Source organism: Symphalangus syndactylus, chromosome 4 (genome assembly GCF_028878055.3).
Source record: "Symphalangus syndactylus isolate Jambi chromosome 4, NHGRI_mSymSyn1-v2.1_pri, whole genome shotgun sequence".
Taxonomy (NCBI): domain Eukaryota; kingdom Metazoa; phylum Chordata; class Mammalia; order Primates; family Hylobatidae; genus Symphalangus; species Symphalangus syndactylus.
In genome coordinates this window covers 93,716,496-93,739,166 of record NC_072426.2, presented here as the reverse complement: position 1 = coordinate 93,739,166, position 22,671 = coordinate 93,716,496, and the positions used below count along the sequence as shown (strand labels likewise).

General features: G+C 44.2%; 1 protein-coding gene and 1 long non-coding RNA gene across 5 annotated transcripts; both read left to right on the top strand.

Moving 5' to 3' along the window:
• Window positions 1–1,839: 1,839 nt before the first annotated feature.
• LOC129480298 (uncharacterized) lies at window positions 1,840–7,776 on the top strand. Of its 4 annotated transcripts, none has more exons than XR_008656976.1 (4): window positions 1,840–2,256; window positions 3,874–3,971; window positions 4,501–4,582; window positions 7,636–7,776. It is a non-coding gene; the product is annotated as an uncharacterized lncRNA (long non-coding RNA). The 4 variants fall into 4 exon arrangements; XR_008656978.1 differs by having other exon boundaries at window positions 7,580–7,776; XR_008656977.1 differs by lacking the exons at window positions 4,501–4,582; window positions 7,636–7,776 and adding an exon at window positions 4,346–4,422.
• Window positions 7,777–7,785: 9 nt separating this feature from the next.
• On the top strand, window positions 7,786–22,092 carry LOC134736330 (uncharacterized). The gene is made up of 6 exons (XM_063637112.1): window positions 7,786–8,035; window positions 14,007–14,068; window positions 14,190–14,284; window positions 15,337–15,410; window positions 21,098–21,279; window positions 21,906–22,092. Exons 1-6 carry the CDS (start codon window positions 7,964–7,966, stop codon window positions 22,090–22,092), a joined length of 672 nt encoding a protein of 223 aa, XP_063493182.1. The 5' UTR covers window positions 7,786–7,963.
• Window positions 22,093–22,671: the final 579 nt, after the last annotated feature.

The following is a 22,671-nucleotide window of genomic DNA, read 5'->3' as shown; positions in this document are numbered from 1 at the left end:
TTGGGACCAGATTCTGCCTCCTGGCACCAGTTTCTCAGGGTAGCCCTAAGCACCCTTCAATGGCCAGGACACAGGGGTCCAGGAGGTGTGCCCCATGTGGCTCCAGGCACCTGCCTGTGCCCTGGAGTGGGGCCCCAGGAAGGCCGGGGCAGGGCAGATGTCCTGGGTGGTCAGCCTTGGCTTGGGGACTATATTTGCCTGCCAGACCACCTCTGCCTCCCCCACCCAATGGTCCTTTGTGTCCCCCAATAATGCCCATGTGCACATGTGCCCCAGCCTAAACCTGGCATGTGTGAGTGAGGGCCCCAGCCTCTGGGCACCCAGCACTCCTCTAGCCCTGCCTGGGGCCTAGGAGCCCTGCCCCTAACTATCCCCTGTAGGCACCTACACATCAGACCTTCCGAGCGACCCAGGAGCTCTGTCCCTGAGCCCTTCCTAGAGGACCCCACTCATTCACCCTCCCAGGGCCCAGGCTCCCTCCAGCCCAGAATCCCCCCACCACAGACAATCTTCCTTCTTTCAATATAACTCTCTCTGGCGACCCAGAGTCCTCCCCACACTCCTGGCCTGGAGTCCTGTGACCTGACCCTTCATGCCATCCCTCCTTGGGGCCTAACAGGGACCACCAGAAGCTCAGAAAAGCAGGGGCAGAAAAGGCCCAGCCTGGGGATGAGAGAAGCACATACTGTCCCTTTCTCACCCACCCCTGGAGGTCAACATCGGAGAGGCCTCTCTGTGACTGCCAACTTCTGAGGTGCACAAACCCAGAAACTCACAGGGAGATAAATAGATACCCACAGGCACAGAGACACAGAGGCACAGAACCGCCCCAGCTTCATCTGGGCACTCAGGAGTATGGCCCAAGGACAGGCACACACACACACACCAGGGGAACAGAGATACACACACAGGACCATGAGACAGAGCTCCACAGGGCTGACTCTACACACAATGGACACCCACGTGCACACGCACTTGCACACACATTCACACACTGGCACAGACCTACAGGCAGAGTCAGACATAGAACACAGACACTACACGAAACGTAAACACACAAATACAAACACAATTAGGGACACCCAAAGGAGAAGCAAATTCACATGCACAAACCTCAACACATACACAAAGATACAGAAGCCAGGTATACACAGACACTTCCACAGGGGGCACACATGCCAGAGACACACACATTACACAATCAGAAACACAAACACAGATTTGCACAACCAACACACATTCAGGAAGAAAGGACACCCAAATGCATACAAAGAGAAAAACACAGAGCCACCCAGAGACAGCTACACAGAGACATAATCACAGACACAGACACTCAGACGCACAGATGCATACATGCAGATTTACACACCCAAACATGCACACACTCCCAGACCCCAGCCCACAGTACAACCAGAGGTGGCACTCCAGAGGGCACTCCTGGGACCAGTGGAGAGAACAGACCCAGACATGACTTGGCCCTCCTGAGCTCTCTTGGAAGAAGGTATTTTCCAGGTTTCAAACCCAGGGCTGGGGAAGTGCCCCTTCCAGGGCCTATAGAAGGGCTGTGCCTGGGCCCGGAGATGCCAGAGAGAGGCCAGGGTTGGGTGACTCTGGGAACAGGAGCACAAGGTTGGGCCCAGGACCCTGTCTGAGTATGCTTAGGGTGGGGGTGTTGCATGGTGCTTAGTAGATCTAGAGGTCAAGAAAGAAAGACAGATGTGCCCCCAGGACCATGCCCTGTGCATGACTGGGCTGACAATCTCCACATCACAATAATGCTATGAGGAACATTCTATGATATATCCCCATCATCACAGCAATGACCCACCCTCACTCACAGGTGGAGCTGCTGGGCTGGGAACACAGCCACCTGGTTGGACCTCATCTGAGCAGGGCTGACCAGGGCAACGCTGGGTCCTCGGCAAAGCATCTCTGTGGTCCCATCTTCCTGGGGAGTCTCCAGACCCAGCTTCCCCTTCTCCTAATGTCCCCTCCGAGAATCAAGTTCCCCCAGATCTGTTTCTCTGCCTGGATACACCCCCTCCCCCAACCACTCTGAACCTAGGTCCCCATCTGTGTAAGAGGACAGTGATGGTACTTCAGGATCTCAGGAGATGATGCCTGCAAAGTGCTATGCTTAGCACAGTGGTAACAAGAGGGGCTGCTGTTATCATCATCACTGCCTTTAGTGGCCAAGGACCTCCCAAGGTGCCAGTTCTGGGAAGAAAGATGCCCCTGGGAAGTTACAATGCTCAGGTACACAGCTGCTCAACTGCTTCCTGCTGTCTTCTGATAGTCTTTGCACACAGCCATTAGCACTCCAGTTGTACAGAAGGAATCCAGCCCAGGGTTGCACAGCTGGTCACCCAAGTTGCCTCATCCTGCCAAGGGCTCCTGGCCAAGCCTCCAAGGGACCATGAGGGGCCCGCCTGCAAGGGAGGTTGACTCTGGCTTTGGGGAGGTGTTTCCTGGTTACATGAATGACTTCTCCTTGTCCGAGGGCCCAAACTCTGTTCGCTTCTCCTTCCTTTCCCTCTCTCTGCTTGGGCTATAATCAAGGTGACCCCACAACACTTCATGGACATCACGGGTCTCCCATTCACTTTTGGGCTAATCTGATCTCAACTCCCCCTACTTGGTCTTTCCTTTTACAACTAAGACAACCCAAATCTGGGGCTCTTTATGCAGGTGACAGCACACAAATAGAAATTAATTCCATTGTTTTGTTGTCCCTGTTTTTGTTTTGTTTTGCTTGTTTCTTAGGGTTTCTGTTTATTTATGGTAAAGGCATTGGCTTTCCATTTACAACGGTGATAGAATATTTCCTGTTTACAATAACCTTGTGTCATCATAAATGGCAAAGGGATTTAAAGCAGTGGTTTTAGGCTGCCAGAGGCCTGAGTGAGTTTGGGCACACTCTGTGATCAGGCAGAAGAAGGCCTTTGGGAAGCTTAGCTGAGGACAAGGCCAGGAAAGCTGATGGCCAGTTGGGGTGTCTCTCCTGGTCACCAGGCCCCTGGGTCCTGCCCACCTGCTTGACACTCCCCATCCATCACTCCTGGTGCTGCCAAGCCCTCTGGATATTGTGGCCAAATCCTCCAGGAGAGAAGCTGATGAACTTTGTCTCTTGAAATACACAGATTCCTTGGACATCCCTGGGAGGTCAATCATGAGAGTCAACTTGGTTTTCTTTCCCAAATTAGGGTTCAAAATTTAAAGTCCATGCTCACAGGCAGTAAGATGACGTAGATAAGTGACATCGTTACCCCGTTTCAGATGTTAAAATGTCTAGGTGGATTAGGGATGATTTAAGACCGCACAACCTTGTGCCGCAAAGTGGAATTCCCAGGCCAGATGGAGACATTTTACTGCCCTATTTTGATCTTATCATTGAGTGCAAAGGCAGTCTTGTTTCATTTTGGATCATTTCTTATGTTTGTATCTTACTTATAAGGGCACTTTGAATTTCCAAACATATGAGAATTTGTGGTTAGCTTTTTATCATTGACTTCTAGCATAATTATATGATCAGAAACACGCTACATGATTTGATTTCTCTGAAATGATTATTTGCTTGATGAACAAAATAAGTAGGGTTAATTTTTGTAAATGTACCACATTTGCTTAAAATTTAAATGTACCATGTGTGCTTAAAATGAATGTATCTCCATCTATTCCCAATATACAGGGATGATGGACGCATGGCTACATGGATGTGATGGAAATGGTTTAGTATTTGGACCTTCTACATCCTACTGGTGTTTTGTTGCTTAGTATATGAATTGCTGAGAGGGGGCTGTGGAGCCTTCCACTCTGCTTGTCTATGAGGTTCTTCCTGGCTTCCTGCCATCATTTGTTTTTCATGTTTTGCAGCCAGGATTGACCACGAGGAACCCTGAGAGCTCAAGAAGGAAGGAGCGGCCCAGAAGCAGGGACAGGAAGCTGGGTTGGGCAAGACCAGAAATCAGAAGGTCTGCAAATGTTCCAGAGAGGACCTGTCCTTAGGATGGCGCTTGGGGGGCTCAGGTGGGGGAGGGGGCGTTGGAAGAACACGCCGATGCGTGAAATGTCCACTGTGAGGCACCGCGTACCAAGGCCAGGGATTGGTGGAGAGGGAGTATAAAGCCCCAGGGTTGCTTAGGCGGCGCCCAGACAGGAGAAGGGTTGGTGGAAACGAGAGTCTCCCTCCAACTGCTCCTGAGCCTCCTGCTCTTCTGCCCCGCGCCTCCTGCTGCTCTGCTGATCCACTTTCCCCCTGACCTGTAGCTGAGCCTCCCACCAATGCTCGAGGATTTAGTTTGAAGCGGATCGTTTCCCAGACGCCTTTCTCCTCCTCCACCTCCAGGTGCCCAACAGCCCTCCTTCCCTCCTTTCCTCTTCCCTCCCCTTCCCTCCCCTCCAGCCTCCCCCCTCCCCCTCCCCGACTTCGATCCCGCCCCATCCCCTTCCCCTTCCCTCCCCCAACCCTAAGCCACCCCACTTCTGTCCTGGCCGCCTCAGGGCACCCTGAGAGGACGTCATGCGAGTGAAGTGACTGCTCTTTTGGCTCCTCCTGCTGTTTCCCAACCATCAATCCAGCCATGTGAGTAGATGCTGGACCCGCGGGGTTTCTTCCTTTTCCTTGGGCTGTGTCACGCGGTGTGAAATTACACAGCTCACCCACTCAATCCCAGCATTTTGGGGGAACCGAGAGGGGCAGATCGCTTGAGTCTGGGAGTTTGAGACCAGCCTCAGCATCATAGAGAAACCCCGTCTCTAACAGAAATTCAAAAAAAAAAAAAATTAGGCGGACCTGGTGGCGCGTGCCTGTAGTCCCAGCTAGTGGAGAGGCTGAGGTGTGAGGATCACTTGGGCCCAGGAGGTGGAGATCGCAGTGGGCCAAGATCGCCCTACTGCACTCCAACCTGGGTGACAGTGAGACCTTTGTCTCAAACAAAACAAAACAAAAGTGAAATGTAATTTGAGTTTTATGTCATCTGGTTTGATGACTTTTTAGGAACTTCTGGGTCATCCGTGTCTTCTGCTCTTGGGAGCTGCCTCCAGGGAGTCTGTGTCCAATCAGTGTATGGGAGCCCAAGAAGCTCATCAGATGAAAGAATAAAGGGCTGCTCCCTGCTGGGATGTTTGCAATGCAAGAGTCACTAGGAGTGACATGACCAGGATGTGAATGAGGACTGTATTGCCCTTTGTTTTGTAAAATGTGTCTTGTGCAGATCATTGATTTACCCAAACCAGAAAGGGTCTTAAAGTGCTTATGATTGTCCAAATATAAAGAAATGACAGGTTTCTACTTCAAAAGTTTTCACCCTCACATTATAAAACCTCTCCACTACACTTAGGAGAAGGCACTTTATGGAGATAAGAATATTTGTTCTGACTGGCATGCACCAGATTCTTAGCAAGGGATTGGAAAGTCTAGTGATGGGGAGCAACCACTGCATCGAGGCAGAATCACCCCACATGAATCCCTCCAATCAAAGAATCTATTGTTTCTTCCGAGGCTATGAAGGAGGAAATGTGTTGAGAATCTTTGTTGGAATTGTTTCCCCTTTACATGGCTGCATTTTCATAGATCAGTTAAACTCTCTTTCCCTACTTCACCTTTGAAGACTTGGATACATTTTCCTCATTGCATTTTCTACTTTCACCCTTGCTAATGGCCATCGACTGTCAGAACCAAGGCTTTTACTGGCCCCATTGGACCTAAGCTAGGTAGGAGCCCACTACTGATAACCTACAACCAGATAGTTGTCAGGTGTGACAAGAGTGCCCAAGAGGGGGATGAGTTCCTGGTCAATGACAAGATGGCCTTTATCCTTCTTGTGCATTTGATCCACATCTTTAACCATTGTGCCCAGAGCTCCTACTCCCTTTCAGACAGAGGCTCCTCAGGGACAGTGCATCCCTCCCAGGAGCCCAGGCTGTACTCACCTCCACTGTGAGGCTGAAGACAAAAGTGCTACAGAGGTCAAAGGCTGCTTTCTAGAGAGGTTTTATTTGCACAAAACTGAGTCTTGATGTGTGGATTGGTCTGAATTAATTTTGAATTTATTTTCTCCCCCAATACTTGTAAATCTAGTGCTTTTAAATTAGTATGTGTGACTTTTGTGGTGGTGGCCATACATTCCAGAACATTTATATTGTTTTCCATGCAGATTTCCAAGGCTGCTACTGATTGCTTTAGGTGCAATGTTCTAAAATATGAAGGTGAACTCTTGTTACTGGTTATTTAGTGGGTTTTTTTTTTTTTGGGCGGGGGGGATGGAGTCTTGTTCTGTCACCAGGCTGGAGTGCAGTGGAGCCATCTCGGCTCACTGCAACTTCCGCCTCCCAGGTTCAAGTGATTCTCATGCCTCAGCTTCCCTAGTAGCTGGGACTACAGGCATGTGCCATCATGCTCAGCTAATTTTTGTATTTTTAGTACAGACGGGGTTTCACCACGTTGGCCAGGATGGTCTCGATCTATTGACCTCGTGATCCTCCCGCCTTGGCCTCCCAAAGTGCTGAGATTACAGGCATGAGCTACTGCATCCAGCCAGTGTTGTATTTTTAACTAAATTCAATTCTCACAGTTTTAATCATAATTCCAAAAAGACTTTGTTATGCAAATTCTTTTTGGCTTTGAAAATCTGACATGACGTGTGCTGTGTCAGCAGCAAAGTGAACACTGATTTTAGAAACTTGGGCTAAACAACCGTCTGTGATTATTTTTGTTGGAATATAACCCAGGTATTATTATTATAGAAGCTGTCCACTCTCAGTTTTGCATAGATGTAAACATATCTTTATGTCATATTTTCATCTATAACTTTAAGACTTTTTTCTTATATTTTTCTCATTCTTCCATCACACAGTGTGGACATATTTTTTTATATATTACAAATAATGTAACACAAATTTCTAAATATTTATTTATTTATTGTTTGAAGACAGAGTTTCCTCTTGTTGCCCAGGCTGGAGTGCAGCCGAGAGGTCTTGGCTCACGACAACCTGTGCCTCCTGGGTTCAAGCGATTCTTCTGCCTCAGCCTCCTCAGCCTCCCAATTAGCTGGGATTACAGGCACCTGCCACCATACCCAGAGAATTTTTGTATGTTTTAGTAGAGATGGGGTTTCTCCACATTGGCCAGGCTGGTCACAAACTCTTGACCTCAGGTAATCCACCCACCTCAGCCTCCCAAAGTGCTGAGATTACAGGCATGAGCCACCGCACCCACCCTCCACCTTGGTTATTTTTAGGCACTAAAATTTGATACTTATTTCTGAATGAAGTCATCTCTTAATTGTATTTTTTTTACTTATATTCTTTAAATGGCAAAGATTCATGTAATTCAAGAGAGAAGTGGGATCCAGAGAGATTCCTTTATCATGTGATACATGATAAATACATTCGATGTTATATTTCAATTTAAAAAATAAGTAAATGACTTTAAAGATAATTACTTTATACCTAGTTTGTCCAACCCATGGGTGACAGAGTGTATTCAACCCAGGACAGCTTTTCTGAATGCAGCCCAACACAAATTTGTAAACTTTCTTAAAACATTCTGAGATTTTTTGTGATTTTTTTTTCTCATCAGCTATTGTTAGTGTATTTTATGTGTGGCACAAGACAATTCTCCTTCTTCTAATATAGCCCAGGGAAGCCAAAAGATTGGACATTCCTGCTTCAGACCAAGAAAAAAGAAAACCCACATTTGCATGCCTAAATACACTGCCATCCATGCAAGAAATATGAGACTGGAAACTTCCAACTTTTCCTGAAGCAGTGGAATCGCCTGGGATATCTGAGGGGTGTGGTTACTTGTTGGAGGAGATTAAGGGTTTCTAAGGATGATTCTTTGTAACTGACATATTGTAAATGTCATTGAGCCTTCTCATTATGTCGACTATTATTATTCCATATCGTCAATTTTCTGCCTGAGCATTTTCATCCTGGGCCTGACTTTTCTGGAATTCCTTGAATGCTTATTATTATTGTTGCATCCCTGGGAATTTCTACACTTGCCATCTTCTTCTGGAAAACTAGCCTCAGTGTGAGTGTACTAACTTCCCCTAGAGGTGGACTTGTAATCATAAATAAGAAATTATTTAAAACAATTTGTGGTTCTGGACTTCATTATGAATATTGGGTTTTATTTAAAAATCAGGAAAATGATTTATTAGCATAAGAATTATGAAAAATCTGCCATTTAAATTATGGCAGATTTTTTTAAATTTTTTAAATTTTTAATTAAACCTATTTAATTAAAAAATTAAATAGGTTTGTGTTTGTTTAATAGACTGTCAGCAGAGCTTTCGGTCAAAAATACGTTTTTTTAACCCCTCTGCTCTTTATCAAAAACTGAAGTATAAAGTTTCAGCACTTAAATAAGAAATTCTTTCTAAACTTTTCTGCTTTATAGTTCTATTGTATGGGTGGAAGGAAAGCTTCCACTCTCTAAAGGTTCACGGCAGAAATGTACTAACAACAGACAGCTTAAAAGGAGAAGGAAAATATAGAACCTTATTAACAGGCATAAACATGGGAGCCAGCCAAAAAACGAGACTGCAAGACGGGCCAGATGACTGATGCTTAACGAGCACCCTCTTCTCAGGGAAAAGGGAGATGGAGATGTAGGCAGGGCAGCAAATGATTTTTAGGGGAAATGAAAGAGCCCAAGGAACAAACAGTTGGCCTGAGACAAAGTTCCTCTGAGATCGTGAGGAAGAGGCGACAAACTGCAGGAAGGTGAAGGGCAGAACTGCACTGTGTCTCATGATGCAGAGAAAGCCCCAAAGAATCTCTTGGAACTGCCCTCCGAAGAATCAATGAAAAGTGTGTCTGGGTGGGGTAATGAGTGGTCATTTCGAATGGCAACATTCAAAGTACATGTTCTCGGTTGCCACTGGAGAGGGATCAGTATGTCAAAAGTCTGTACTGGGTAAGAATGTGGCTGCTAAATTGTGCCATAATTTGGCTTTTGAGCATTTTTGTCCATTGAGTAAATCGAGCTCTACGTTTTCTCTTGCTGTTCATGACAGTAAAAGTTTGGGTATCTAGGGGCTTAAACATCTTCTGAACAATGATCCAAGAAAAAAGTGCTAATACCACAATGCTTTTTTATCCTCAGGGGAAGAGGGAGTATGTTTTATTTTCACAACCTAGATAATTACACATCATTTGGGACTGCCCTTCAAGATACATAAAAAACAGAAAATATATGAGTTCTGAAGATATCTAGGCACATTGAACAGTCTCTACCCAACTTAGTCCTGAAGAGAGAATTTTTTATGTGAACTGGGGGAAGTTTTTTAATGTACCACTTTTTAAATATTCCATTAAGAAAAGTTCAGTTGAGCTGTTTGACTTGAACCACTTTGCACCTTCTCATCTTTCTCCTTGTTATCTACTCCTCTATCCCATTATCTCACAAGCCGGGGCATCATGGGTGCCACGAAACGTTCATGCCTCACGGTGTTTCTTTGCTTCTCATTTCTTCACGTGTTTCACATTTCTCCTAGCTGCAAACTGGGCCAGCTGCTTTCCCCATAAAATCTAGCAGTAGCTGTGGGGCGCATGTGGTCGCTCTTTCATCTTTTTAGATCACCCATTGCTTCTATCGAACTCCTAGTGCATGTTCTTTTTCTTCTATCCTATGTGAAGAAATCAGAAGAAAAACATTCTATAAAGAACTTTAAAGATGTTATTTCATTGAATACATCAGGAATTTCAGAGGTATATGACGCACATCTGCAACAGGATTTGCATTGCATATTAGCCAAGAAGAGAACAAATATTTCATGTCTTAGAAGATTCAACTCATACGCTGTCTATATGGAATTCTTTGTGGGAATTCAGTCATTACTGAGAATGTTTTGTGTTAGCTTCCAACCAGCCTCAGTGAAGCTGGTGTCAGGGAAGGGAAAGTGGGCTCTGCGTAGAGCGTGGGCAGAAAAAAGATGCTCCGCAGAAGATCAGGAAGGAGCAGGGGGTGAAATGTTACACATTCTTGAACTCAGAGAACTGAAGGTAGTTGCTTTCTTTTCAACCTGTGAAACATTTTAACCTGTGGTAAAATGTGTATAACGTAATAATTACCATCTTAACCTTGTTGAAATGTACAGTTCAGTTGTGTGAAGTATATTCACATCATTTTTCAATTATTGTTTCCTAGATGTCTTTTCTCAAGTCTGTTTTAAAGTCACGAAATATAAATGACAGATCCACGGATTTACAGGGGAAAGCCTGGAAGTCCAACAGCGGTACCCAGGAAAGTTATGCTATCTGTCAGAGTCCCCATAGTGTGGAAATGAGTTTGCCCTTTTAAGGGAAAGAACAGCTTCTGGCCCTCAGGTTTCTCCCCTTCTCCTCTCTACACGCTAACCAAGGGCTCAGGTCCACTTGTATGCACACAAATAGAAGGATTTTATCCTTTCCAGGAATTAAAATGGACCTAAAAGACTTCTCTATATCATGGAGATCTACAGAAGCTAAAGTGCAAGCTGAAGTTGAAAAGGTGACGATGAAGGTCGACAGTCATTGCGAAATCTCTGGGCAAAGAAAGACTGCCAAGGAAGAGTAAGATGTTCACTGACACAACTACTGTTGAACCATGTGCCAACCAAAGTAGACAACTGCAATGTCCCTGAGAATATTTTCCACAACATTTGTGGCAAATTCAGTGGGTGCAAAATTGAGCTTGTGCTTCCTGCTTGATTAATCTTTGTGTTTCCTTTCCCTTCCTACATACTTGATTGTAATGTTTTAGAGGGAAGAGCAGGTCCAGGTACTGGCATTATTAAATTCAATGCTTGGCTGGGCACGGTGGCTCACACCTGTAATCTCAGCACTTTAGGAGGCCGAGGTGGGCAGATCACGAGGTCAGGAGATCGAGACCATCCTGGCTAATACGGTGAAACCCGTCTCTACTAAAAATACAAAAAATTAGCCGGGCATGGTGGCAGTGCCTGTAGTCCCAGCTACTCGGGAGGTTGAGGCAAGAGAATGGCATGGGCCTGGGAGGCGGAGCTTGCAGTGAGCTGAGGTCACGCCACTGCACTCTAGCCTGGGTGACAGAGCAAGACTCCGTCTCAGAAAAAAAAAAAAAATTCAATGCTTGCGTCACCTCTGGATTCATTGTCACAGTCTTTTAGCTTTTGATCACATGACATTGTATTTTTCCTGCCACATGACTAGTCTTTTTTGCTAAATGTCAGACACTGGTTAAAAAATATATAGCAATGAATTGAGGCCTACTAGCATGTTATCTCACTGCAGAAAAGAAAAGATGGGAGTCTGTTTCTGGGGAATGGGCAGGGGTCCTAGCACACCTAGACACCCTCCATACCATCAGCAATTGAGGTTATCAGTGAGGTTCAGTCCCTACGAAAGTCAGGGTATTTCCTGTCCACCTCTATTTCTGGCATGTGACTCTTCTGGGTCCCAACCAAAACCAGTGGACTTCAGTAGGGGTCACCTTCACTAGCAGACCCTCAATCTACTTGTTTTCCATCTGATCCTCCACATGGTGCAAAAGCTGCTCTGCTTCTTTGCATCTCAGTTAGTCCCTTCTGCAATTCAGTGATGAAACTCAGGGAAATGAGCCCCATATGTGAGGCTGACCTTCGTCCTGGGTTTCCTTCTTCTCCATCTTGGCCTCATGTCTCTTTATTGCCATTTTAGCAATTTGATGCTTTCAGTCATGGGTTTTAGATTCTGCCTCATGTCCCCATTGCTCTCATGGGAGATCAGAAGCTTCACATGCACTCATGTCTACTCCAGAGCAGAATGCTTCCTTAGCTTCCCTCCAGATTCAGGTTTTGTGTTTCTAGTTCCCAAGTGCACAGCAGGAGTAGTGATGTCCTCACTGGTTTCTCATTTGCATTAAACTGTGAGCTTCTTTAGGGTGGGGACAGGACCCTGCTCCCATTGCATCCTCTGCACCTCACAAGACACTCCTTGCTTCAGGCCACTCCAGACAGCTTGTGCTGAAGGGTGCCCTGGGTGGTCAGAAACAAGTGCATGAACTTTCTCTTTGAAGTGTTTTTGCCCCCGTTTCCTAGAGTTCTTGGCATTTTACACGTCTTTCATATGAAATCTAGTATCTAGTGAGATTTTTAGAATCAGAACCATGAATCAAGTAGTGTGAGGGCAACACAGCAAACCCACCTTTTCAAGCCATTTCCTTTTTCTGCCCTCACTCTCTGTGAACAAAACCTTGATAAAGTCACACAACATCAGAGGATGGTTTGCAGTTGTCACCTATTTTCAGGACATAACACCCTGACTAAAGAGCCATTCGATCATTTCCAATTCAGTAGACGCACCCAGCACTCAGATTGGCCTTTTCTCTCAACCAGGATCTTTAAAGTCGATGAGAAGAGTTCCAGTCCTGAATCATGGACATGTGCAGTTGTGAACCGCAGGGCTAATGACAGCATGTCCTGGAAAGATCTCTCTGAGGCTGATTGTCTGGGTTCTGGCATCAGCCTCTGATGGAGAATCAGGTCTCCCTGTGGGAGGATTCAGACGAGGAGCGATCCCCTGCTCCGTCCTTATGGGTTTAGTTGTGATGAGCTGGTGAGGTCTGGTTTTCCACACTGAACTAAAATGAGCTTTTGCTGTGTCCGGCGCAAGACTGACCCCAGAAGCACACATAGAGCATCTCATAGAAGCTTTTAATAGTTCATATTTACTAAAGAGTAGGAATACAGAGCGATGAAGATGAGCTGGAAATGACAGGTGACTTGCCAGCAGGCCAGAGTGTGCTTTTTCTTTGTCCCTCCATGGAAGGTGTTAATTCTCCCTCCAGTTGTGAGGATCAGTTGGTTCATTCATGGGAAGGTTGTCAGGGGACCTTTGAATCACGGCCTTCAGATGCCAGAAGGAATCCCACACGGGCCAGTGGATCATGTGCATGCATTTCTCTCCATTCTCGACTCAGGAAGCTGAGAATGAAAGAACGTGAGTGAGCAGAAAAGGAGAGGCGGCTGTCAGAGGTGGAAGAAACCATGAAATTGGCTCTAGAAAAAATACCCATCTGCAGGTGGGTTCAGAAACCGACACCAGCCTCTTGGGAAAGCCCTGCTGGAGTGTTTTGTTTTAAATCTTTGTACAATGTTTAGACCCAGTTAACACAGAAATGGAAACAAATGGTCAGAAGAGATACCTAGAGAGAGAGAGAATTCACACAAGAGAACACAAGTACCTTAAGATTTACTAGTGTTCAAAACATGTGAAGTAGCTAAACATCTCCTGACTGCAATGCCAGCCAGACTGTGTGGAAACTCGGTTCATACCAGCCGTTCTAGGGGTGGTGTGGGTTGTCATCATCCTTAGGAAAGCGTGCTGTTGTAGGCTCAACCCATCCTTCAAAAGGACTGTGCCTGTTTATAAGCTCAGCTGTTTCTGCCCTGTGAAATACGGCAAGGATATTAATTCCAGGAGAATAGAGCTTTATGATAACAGATGCCCAGTGAAGGATGAATTATAGACATACTGAAAATGGGTAAGGAAATTGTCAACTCAGAACCCAGCAGGCATTAAGTAAAAGAGGAGGAAGCATTACAGCAACAGTTTTGATCCTACTGTACTTTTATAGCCATGTGAAATACATTTTCTATGTATAGATAGATTGTGTAAGGGTACAATTGTGAGGACAACAGAAACATGGCAGATTATTTAAAATCATACTAAAGATGATGCTTTGTCTGATGAAAGTGATTCTAAACCATAGAGAAACGATTCAAAACAGACAAGAGCCGCGGCAGTAGGTGGAGGACTCCTACAGATGGGAGGTGAGGAGCCTTCCTTCCTGCAGTTGCAGGATCCTTAAGCGCTCATCAGGATGATGCCACTGCCCCCAGAATCTCTCAACATACACTTTCTCATGTGTTGCCTTTTTCAGATCGTCCCTTCTGCTGCAAGAAAGGCCCTCCGCAATTGGATAAGTTTTTTTTCCCCCCCTCCTTGCTTTTGGGCCTAGTCTGCCAAGTCAGGACATGGATGTATTTTTCTCCCCACAGTCCTGTGCTCAAGCCTTGCAGAGGGAGATGGCAGAGAGGAAGGCTGCCTGCAAGCAGCACAGGTAGGTGATTGTGATGGACAAATTTTAAGGATGTTTTTGTTTTAAGATGAAGCTCTGAGTGTCTAGTAAAGAACATGGTGTTTTAATTCTTCTTCAGGTCAATTCTTTCTCTGTCTTCAAGATGGGAAATGATGGAAAAGCAGGGAGTGCCGGAGAGACACCTGAGTCAGGAGGCAGCGCAGGGACAGCCAGGGCTAGAGAACCCTTTCTGGAGAGGTAGGAGCTCGCTGTGAAAGCACGCGCTTAACTTCTGCTCCACAATCCACACACCCTGCTTCTCCTTTCAGGGTGAGAGCTTAAGTGGCAGGACTCTGTTTTTCTCAGGTGCCACAGTTGAATGGCTCTTGGCTGGTCCCCTGTGAATGGTGGAGCTCAGGCCCCTCCACTGACTGTGGACATCGTTCCACCCTGACGTCTTGGTTACTTTCAACTGAGGAGATGAGCCTAGGAGGGAAATGGGCTGGCTCCCCTTCCAACTTTGAGTCAGTGGGAAGGCTTTATTTATTTATGTATTTTCATTTTTAAAAAGTAACACCAATAACATTTTAGAATGGGAGCCGTATGTGCTGATGGGAGCAGAAATTTTCTGGCTATGTCTTCATGGATCAATATTTCTTCTTTTCTTAAAGAAGCATTTATTTACACTTTTTGGAGCTTCCTTCATTGTTTTTGTTTGTTTAAATTGTTTATTGTAAACTATAAAACTTCATTAGTAAATTAAATTTCTATGTCATCTTACTCCTCTAACATTTGAAGTATAACCCTAAAACTTTCCAGTTAATTTCTGTAGCTGTTACCTATTCTTATGACTGTTAGTCTCTTTATGTCCATTTCTGTTCATAAATATTGCTAATACCTGGTCAGATATGGAGGTTAGATTAACTATAAATCCACAGAATTTTGAATGTCCCTATGCTTGAAGAAAAGGAGAGAGTGCTGTTTCTGTCCAGGGTTTATTGGCATTCTTCCCATCCATGGCTATTCCTGTTTTAATTTTGAGTCTGTGCTCACATGATGAGTGATTTCCTCTGATATGCACAGTGAACTTTTGATTTAGAGCTCATTTCCAGCTGCTTAGAGCCCGGCCTGTCCACAGTCAGTGGAGAATTAAGAAAACCCTTGGATGAGGGCTCTGTGGTGTCTTCCTCAAGGATGAGGCCCAGAGGGTGGCAAAGAGAGTGAGGTGGCAGTGGAGGGTGTGGAGGGTTTCTCATTCAGCACAGAACATGCAAGCCCGATTAAGGCTCGTTCCCTTCTCTGGCCTTCAGCAGATTCAGGACCTCATTCGGTTCCCATAAGGAACAGCCGCTCTGTCCCACCTGAAAACACAGAGAAGACAAAGGTAAATGCTGGGGTCATTTTCCCTCTGCCTAGTTCAGGACACTTTTGTCTTTTCCTACAGCGCCCTCTCCTGGCCTGTCCTCTGCTCTCTGGGTTCTGTGGTGCCTTTTCTTTTTTTTTTTTTTTTCTTTCTGGTTAATGTTACTTTATTTTTTGGTTCATCTACCATACTGCTTACAAGTTACTTGTTTTTTTTTTTTTTTCATGGAAATTTTTTTTTAAATGAATTGATTTTACTTTTGATCAGCACAGTTGTTGACTAATACCAAAGTTAGTTAGAAGGTTATGATTTTTATATTTATAGAATGGCAGGGGCAGCATTTAGATAATACATCATAGTAACTTGGCATTTATGAAATATTAGTTTTCCATAAACATGAACTCAGAGAGGAAGGTTACATTTTTTTAAATTATAATAACATTTTGAAAACCATCTGTCCTTTAAAATGTTACTAAAATATATATTGGAACTGGTGTTTTAGATGCCAGTCCTTCCTGAAGAGTGTTTTGAGATTTTTTTCAAATACTGCCTCAGTTCTATATAAAATAGAAAAAATTCTGCCTTGTAAAATGACTACTGGATGTAGGTAAGAAGAAGTTAAGGAAATATTACATAAAAATAGATTTGCAAAGGTAATTTGCTGAAGGATTATTTACACTTTGATGAGTGGATCTGTATATTTTGATACTAAGTGAAAGTGGTTCCACTGGAATTAGAAGGGAACAGAGATCTGCAAGCAGGAGTGAAAAGAATGTGTGTAAGCAGGGCACGGTGGCTCATGCCTGACCTCGGGTGAGCCGCCCACCTCAGCCTCCCAAAGTGCTGGGATGACACGCTTGTTAAGTGGTACTCTAATTAATCAGTAACTTAAACCTCAAAAGAGATTAATTATGTACACAAAATTAATCTTGTGTAATCAAGTGTATAAGTAAAATTAATTGAAGAAATCAAAAAACGCACGGTGGCTGACACCTGTAATCTCAGTGCTTTCGGAAGTCTAGGTGGGAGGATCCCTTGACCTAAGGAGGCTGAGACCAGTCAAGCAACACGGTGGGACCCATCTCTGTAAAACAATTAGCCGGGGATGGTGGTGCGTGCCTGTAGTCCGAGCTACTTGAGAGGCCGAGGCAAAAGTATCGCTTGAGCCTAGGACTTGGAGTCTGCAGTGAGCTATGATCACACCACTGACTCCAGCCAGAGCAACAGAGGGAGACAATGAGAACACGTGGACACAGGAAGGGGAACATCACACTCTGGGGACTGTTGTGGGGTGGGGCGAGGGGGCAGGGACAGCATTAGGAGATACACCTAATGCTAAATGACGAGTCAATGGGTGCAGCACACCAACATGGCACATGGATACATATGCAACCAACCTGCATGTTGTGCACATGTACCCCAAAACTCAAAGTACAACAATAAATAAATAATAAATCACAAAGCACTTGTAATTCCAAATCCAGATCTATAAACCACAGGAATACTTAGATAAACACACGTTATACACACATATAGTATATGTATGATAAAATATACTTGTATGTTCAACTTGGGAAAGGTTGATGATTTTAGAAACAAACTAATAATTCTATTGCCTTGTGCTCTAATGATTTTCAATTTGAAGATGTATTTGGGATCAAATACATGAGGCTCCATATACAAGACATCTTTCTTTCCCCTCTTCTAAGCATCATGTTTTGGCTGATTATTGGACTACAACTGGGAGATCTAGAACTAAATTCCTGCTTAGTGTTTACATGTTCAGAGCATAGGCTTTGAAATCGTCCTGTTTTGCCTCAGTCTCCACAGTGGTACCTACTAACCTCATGACTAGGGGATCGTGTAGCATTTCTCTAAGCCTTGTTTTCTTAGCTGTGAAGTGGTAAATTTTGGAAGTGCTTTGTTCATAGGATTTCTGTGAAAACTGAATTGGGTAAAGAATGTAAGGCATTTAGCACAGTAAAATAACCTGGATTACAGTAACTTTTCAAGGAGTGTTTATTAGTACTTAAACTGTCATTGTCATCAAAATTCTGTTTTTACATATGAACTTAGAAATGTCATTGTAACCTTCTCAACTCATTTGGTCATTTAAAATAGAGAGGTTGAGTTAGGTGTTTCTTAAATTTCTCTTTAGCTCTGATACTATGAGTCTGACGTTAAGTAATGCAAAGTTGGTAATTAAATCTTCCCCTTTCGTGATGTAGGAGAAAGGCATAAAAAACTTCTGGGTGACTGGATTCCCTTGCAAGTTTATTAGAATTGTAATTACGTAGCATTTTTTTTTTTATTATACTTTAGGGTTTTAGGGTACATGTGCACAATGTGCAGGTTTGTTACATATGTATCCATGTGCCATGTTGATTTCCTGCACCCATTAACTCGTCATTTAGCATTAGGTGCATCTCCCAATGCTGTCCCTCCCCCCTCCCCCCACCCCACAACAGTCCCCGGAGCGTGATGTTCCCCTTCCTGTGTCCATGAGCTCTCATTGTTCAATTCCCACCTATGAGTGAGAACATGCGGTGTTTGGTTTTTTGTCGTTGCGATAGTTTACTGAGAATGATGTTTTCCAGTTTCATCCATGTCCCTACAAAGGACATGAACTCATCATTTTTTATGGCTGCATAGTATTCCATGGTGTATATGTGCCACATTTTCTTAATCCAGTCTATCGTTGTTGGACATTTGGGTTGGTTCCAACTCTTTGCTATTGTGAATAGTGCCGCAATAAACATACGTGTGCATGTGTCTTTACAGCAGCATGATTTATAGTCCTTTGGGTATATACCCAGTAATGGGATGGCTGGGTCAAATGGTATTTCTAGTTCGAGATCCCTGAGGAATCGCCACACTGACTTCCACAATGGTTGAACTAGTTTACAGTCCCACCAACAGTGTAAAAGTGTTCCTATTTCTCCACATCCTCTCCAGCACCTGTTGTTGACTGATTTTTTAATGATGGCCATTCTAACTGGTGTGAGATGGTATTTCACTGTGGTTTTGATTTGCATTTCTCTGATGGCCAGTGATGATGAGCATTTCTTCATGTGTTTTTTAGCTGCATAAATGTCTTCTTTTGAGAAGTGTCTGTTCATGTCCTTTGCCCACTTTTTGATGGGGTTGTTTGGTTTTTTCTTGTAAATTTGTTTGAGTTCATTGTAGATTCTGGATATTAGCCCTTTGTCAGATGAGTAGGTTGCAAAAATTTTCTCCCATTCTGTAGGTTGCCTGTTCACTCTGATGGTAGTTTCTTTTGCTGTGCAGAAGCTCTTTAGTTTAATTAGATCCCATTTGTCAGTTTTGGCTTTCGTTGCCATTGCTTTTGGTGTTTTAGACATGAAGTCCTTGCCCAAGCAGCATGATTTATAATCCTTTGGGTGTATTCCCAGTAATGGGATGGCTGGGTCAAATGGTATTTCTAGTTCTAGATCCCTGAGGAATCACCACACAGTTTTCAAACCTTTATTTCTTTTCTTTCCTTTCTTTTTTTCTCGCCATCTGTTTGCCAAAATACAATGTTGCATTTTTTAAAGTGTTTATTTTTTGAAACAAGTACAATTGAGCAACCTTTGTTTCTCTTGACTTTCTCCATTTCTTTGATTATATTTACTTATTCCTATCCATCTAGTTTTTTCCATTTCCTACTGGGGCTTGTATTGCTTTCTTATTGAGCTGCGGTTCATTCCATTCAGATTGCAAATATTTTCTACTCTGTCACTTATCTTTTACCCTTACTTGTGGCTTTTTCCTAATGCACAAGAATTTCATTTTTAAGAAATCAGATTTGGCAAGTGTTATGGAGTCAATGTTTGTGTCCCCCCAAATTCAGATGTTGAAATCCTAACCTCCAATGTGATATGAGGAGGTGGGGCCTTTCGGAGGCAGGGCCCTCAAAAATGGGATTGGTGCCCTTTTATCACACGCACCCCAACTCTCTCACTCTCTTTCTGCCATGTGAGGATACAATGAGAAGTTGGCCATTTGTACCCCTAAGTGGGACCTCTCCAGAACCAACCATGCTGGCACCCAGCTCTCAAACTTCCAGATACGAGAACTGTGAGAAACATATTTCTGTTATTTATAGGCCACCCCGTTTGTTATTTTGTTATAGGAGCCTGAAAAGACTAAGACAGCAAATTATTTGGCTTCTGATTTTCATCCTGTCCCATGAGAGTCACATGAAAGGGTCTGACAAACCTCCCATATTATAGGGACTCCGCTGTTGAGGTTGGAAACTCTCCTGTTTCCTTGGGTTGATTGCTTCTTCCCATTGAATTATTCATCTACCCACATAGGTTGCAAAAATTTTCTCCCATTCTGTAGGTTGCCTGTTCACTCTGATGGTAGTTTCTTTTGCTGTGCAGAAGCTCTTTAGTTTAATTAGATCCCATTTGTCAATTTTGGCTTTCATTGCCATTGCTTTTGGTGTTTTGGACATAAAGTCCTTGCCCAAGCAGCATGATTTATAATCCTTTGGGTATATTCCCAGTAATGGGAATATTCCCACATTGTTCTGCATCTGAGCCGACATGAAGCAAACTCAGAACACAGTCCTTGTTCCTTCTTTGTCCAAACGTTCCTCATGGAGGCATTACGGTAGGAAGGAAGAAGACCTCATAGGTCAGGGACCAGGTGTCTGTCACATTGCCTCTTACACTGTGCCTGAGTCATACTTAACTCTAGGGAATTTGCCACAGGCATAAAGTTATTCTAAAGTTCCCACCCCATGCCTTTCATCCCAGCCAACCCCTGCTGAGCTAATTCTTTTCCCCAGACTGTCCTCTCCTCCCCCATTCCTCCATCCACTGCCAACTCCAAAGTACCTCCTATACTTTTCAGACCAAGCTCCCACCTCCTGAGCCCCATTCATACCTCCTATGTGTCTGCCCCTCATTGAATGTTACGTTTCTCTGGGACCTCTGACATGAGGTGTCTTCCTCATTGGCATGCCATGGTTACTTCTAGGGTTGAAGCAACTAAAATGCAGAGTGATCAATTGTATGGAGGCAGAAATTTAAAAATAATAATAAGTACTGCATTCATTCACTCCAAGAAAAGTAAAAGCCAAGGCCCAGAATGTGGCAAGGCAAGGGTTAAAAAGAAAAGACAAGTTTCCTCTGCCTAGCAAGCTCACTTCAAGGACGGTTATAAGATAACGCTGTTCGAGAAGTTGAAACCAAAGGAATAGCCTCCAGACACCCCACCTCCGGAGCAAGGGTGAAGGAAAAGAAAAGAAAAAGGACAAATATCTGTATTTAGCCAGTTCTTATTTTTTCTTTCAATGCAGCTAGAAGGCCACCAGCTATGCAAGGCCACAAGTTATGCCAAGTCATCAGTTATGCTATAGATTATGTGACCTGTCATTATATGATTAACTGCCTTTGTTTTGCTTCTGTAGATTGCCTATAAAAATCCTGCTCAGTCTTTGTTCAAGGCTCAGCTTTTTGGATATGAATCCACTGAGCGAGTGCACACCTTAAAATAAATACCCTCCTGTATTCACCCATACTGGTCTCTCTAGTCCTCTGTGACCCATAACAGTATAAATCCTTATAGTCACAGTGCTATGCTCTTAACAGGTGCTTTAAAAAAACAGCTCCTTGGAATGATTGACATTTACATCTCTGAGCAGCTGAGCCTGGCAAGACCTACCAAAGGGCAAGCAGGATCCTTATATCTTGCAGAATATCTTTGCTAACGGGAGCTCAGGAGGCAGAACAGACAGACACACCTCAGATTCATTCTCTGATATGACCCATGCTACACCAAGCACCTACTCTGTGCCAAGCCCTGCATTGAAGGCAAGTATGAGACGGCAGACAAGGCCAGATGACCCTGGAAGCCCCAAGTCCTATGGGGGCAACAGGTATAAATAAACAAGCATTGACATCCATAAAGAATTCCAACCTTTGAGAGCAACTGTGTGTGATGATGGATGTGTTCATAATTTTGATTGTGAAAATTATTACACACTATATACATATAGCAAATCACATTATATACCTTGAATACATACAATTTTTATTTGTCAATTATACCTTAATGAAGCTGGGGAAAAAAGCTTTCTTATTTGGGTTGATACATCATCTTCAGAGTGTGAGCAATAGAATTATTGCCACATTATTAATTATTGCCATCATTATTAATAATTAATGAAAATATTTAGTCATTTAAAGAACTACAATCTTTGAGAGCCCAGCACCAGATGGAGACAGCACTGGGTGTGATTTATGGAAGGTGCTTGGGAGCATCTTTCTGGGAGATTGGGAGCATCACGGAGGGTGGCTTGTCAGCTGAGACTGCAGGGATTCGGAGGACCCCCATGTGAAGAAGGAAGGGAGAGTGAATGGGTTTGGAAGGATTCAAGTGAAGGCCTCCAAGGAACATCATGTTAAACACTGAACAAGAAACTAGAAATGGAATGGAGTAGAAAGAGAGGCTATCAAGGAAGGGGCTTTTTGGAAATACAGAAATTTCATCTGAAACCTGCAGCGCACCCTACACCCATGACAGAACAACAGGTGCAAAGACCCTGAGCAGGAATGAGCTTGGCCTGCCAGGGGAAGCCAAAGAGCCAGGGAGTCCGGAATGTGGGGAGGGGGGAGCAGAGTCCAGGATGAGGGTAGGGGGCAGGCACTGCGCAGACATGCAGGGCAGTGCAGCCCAGCACGCACTCTGAATGTCATGAGATGGCCCAGGGGAGGATGATTGAGGTGAGGGTTGGGGTCATATTTACTTTTAAATGTGACTCTGCCATTTCCTACATCATCAACCTCCATGTGGCTGAATTCACTGGACAGTCCTGGGCCTCCCATCATGTAACCCATCAAAACCATTTTGCATAGTTGGTGGCTCCCCTGCTCTAGAAACAGTCTTCACCTGACTTCCAGGGACCCTGCACTCCTGAGTTTCCTCAAACTCCACTGGCCACTCCCTGCCAACCTCCTGTGCTCCATCCACATTTCCCTAACACTGTGACACTGGCTTTGTGGCTCAGAAGTTGGTTCTCTATCTTGCTTTCACTAATTATTTTGCATGTTATACCTAGAGTCCTCCCCCTACCCCAGGCAAGTATTCCAGTGTGTTTCTTAAGTGTGTCTATTTGTATGCACTCTTGAGAAACGTGCTTTTCTCTGTAATGTGTCATGTTTCATTGTATTGCCCACCTAGTGTCTTCTCAGGGTATAGGTTGTATCTCAAACAGGACTATGAGGCCCTTTGGCCTCATCCTCCCCTCCCCTCCCTGCCACATTATGGG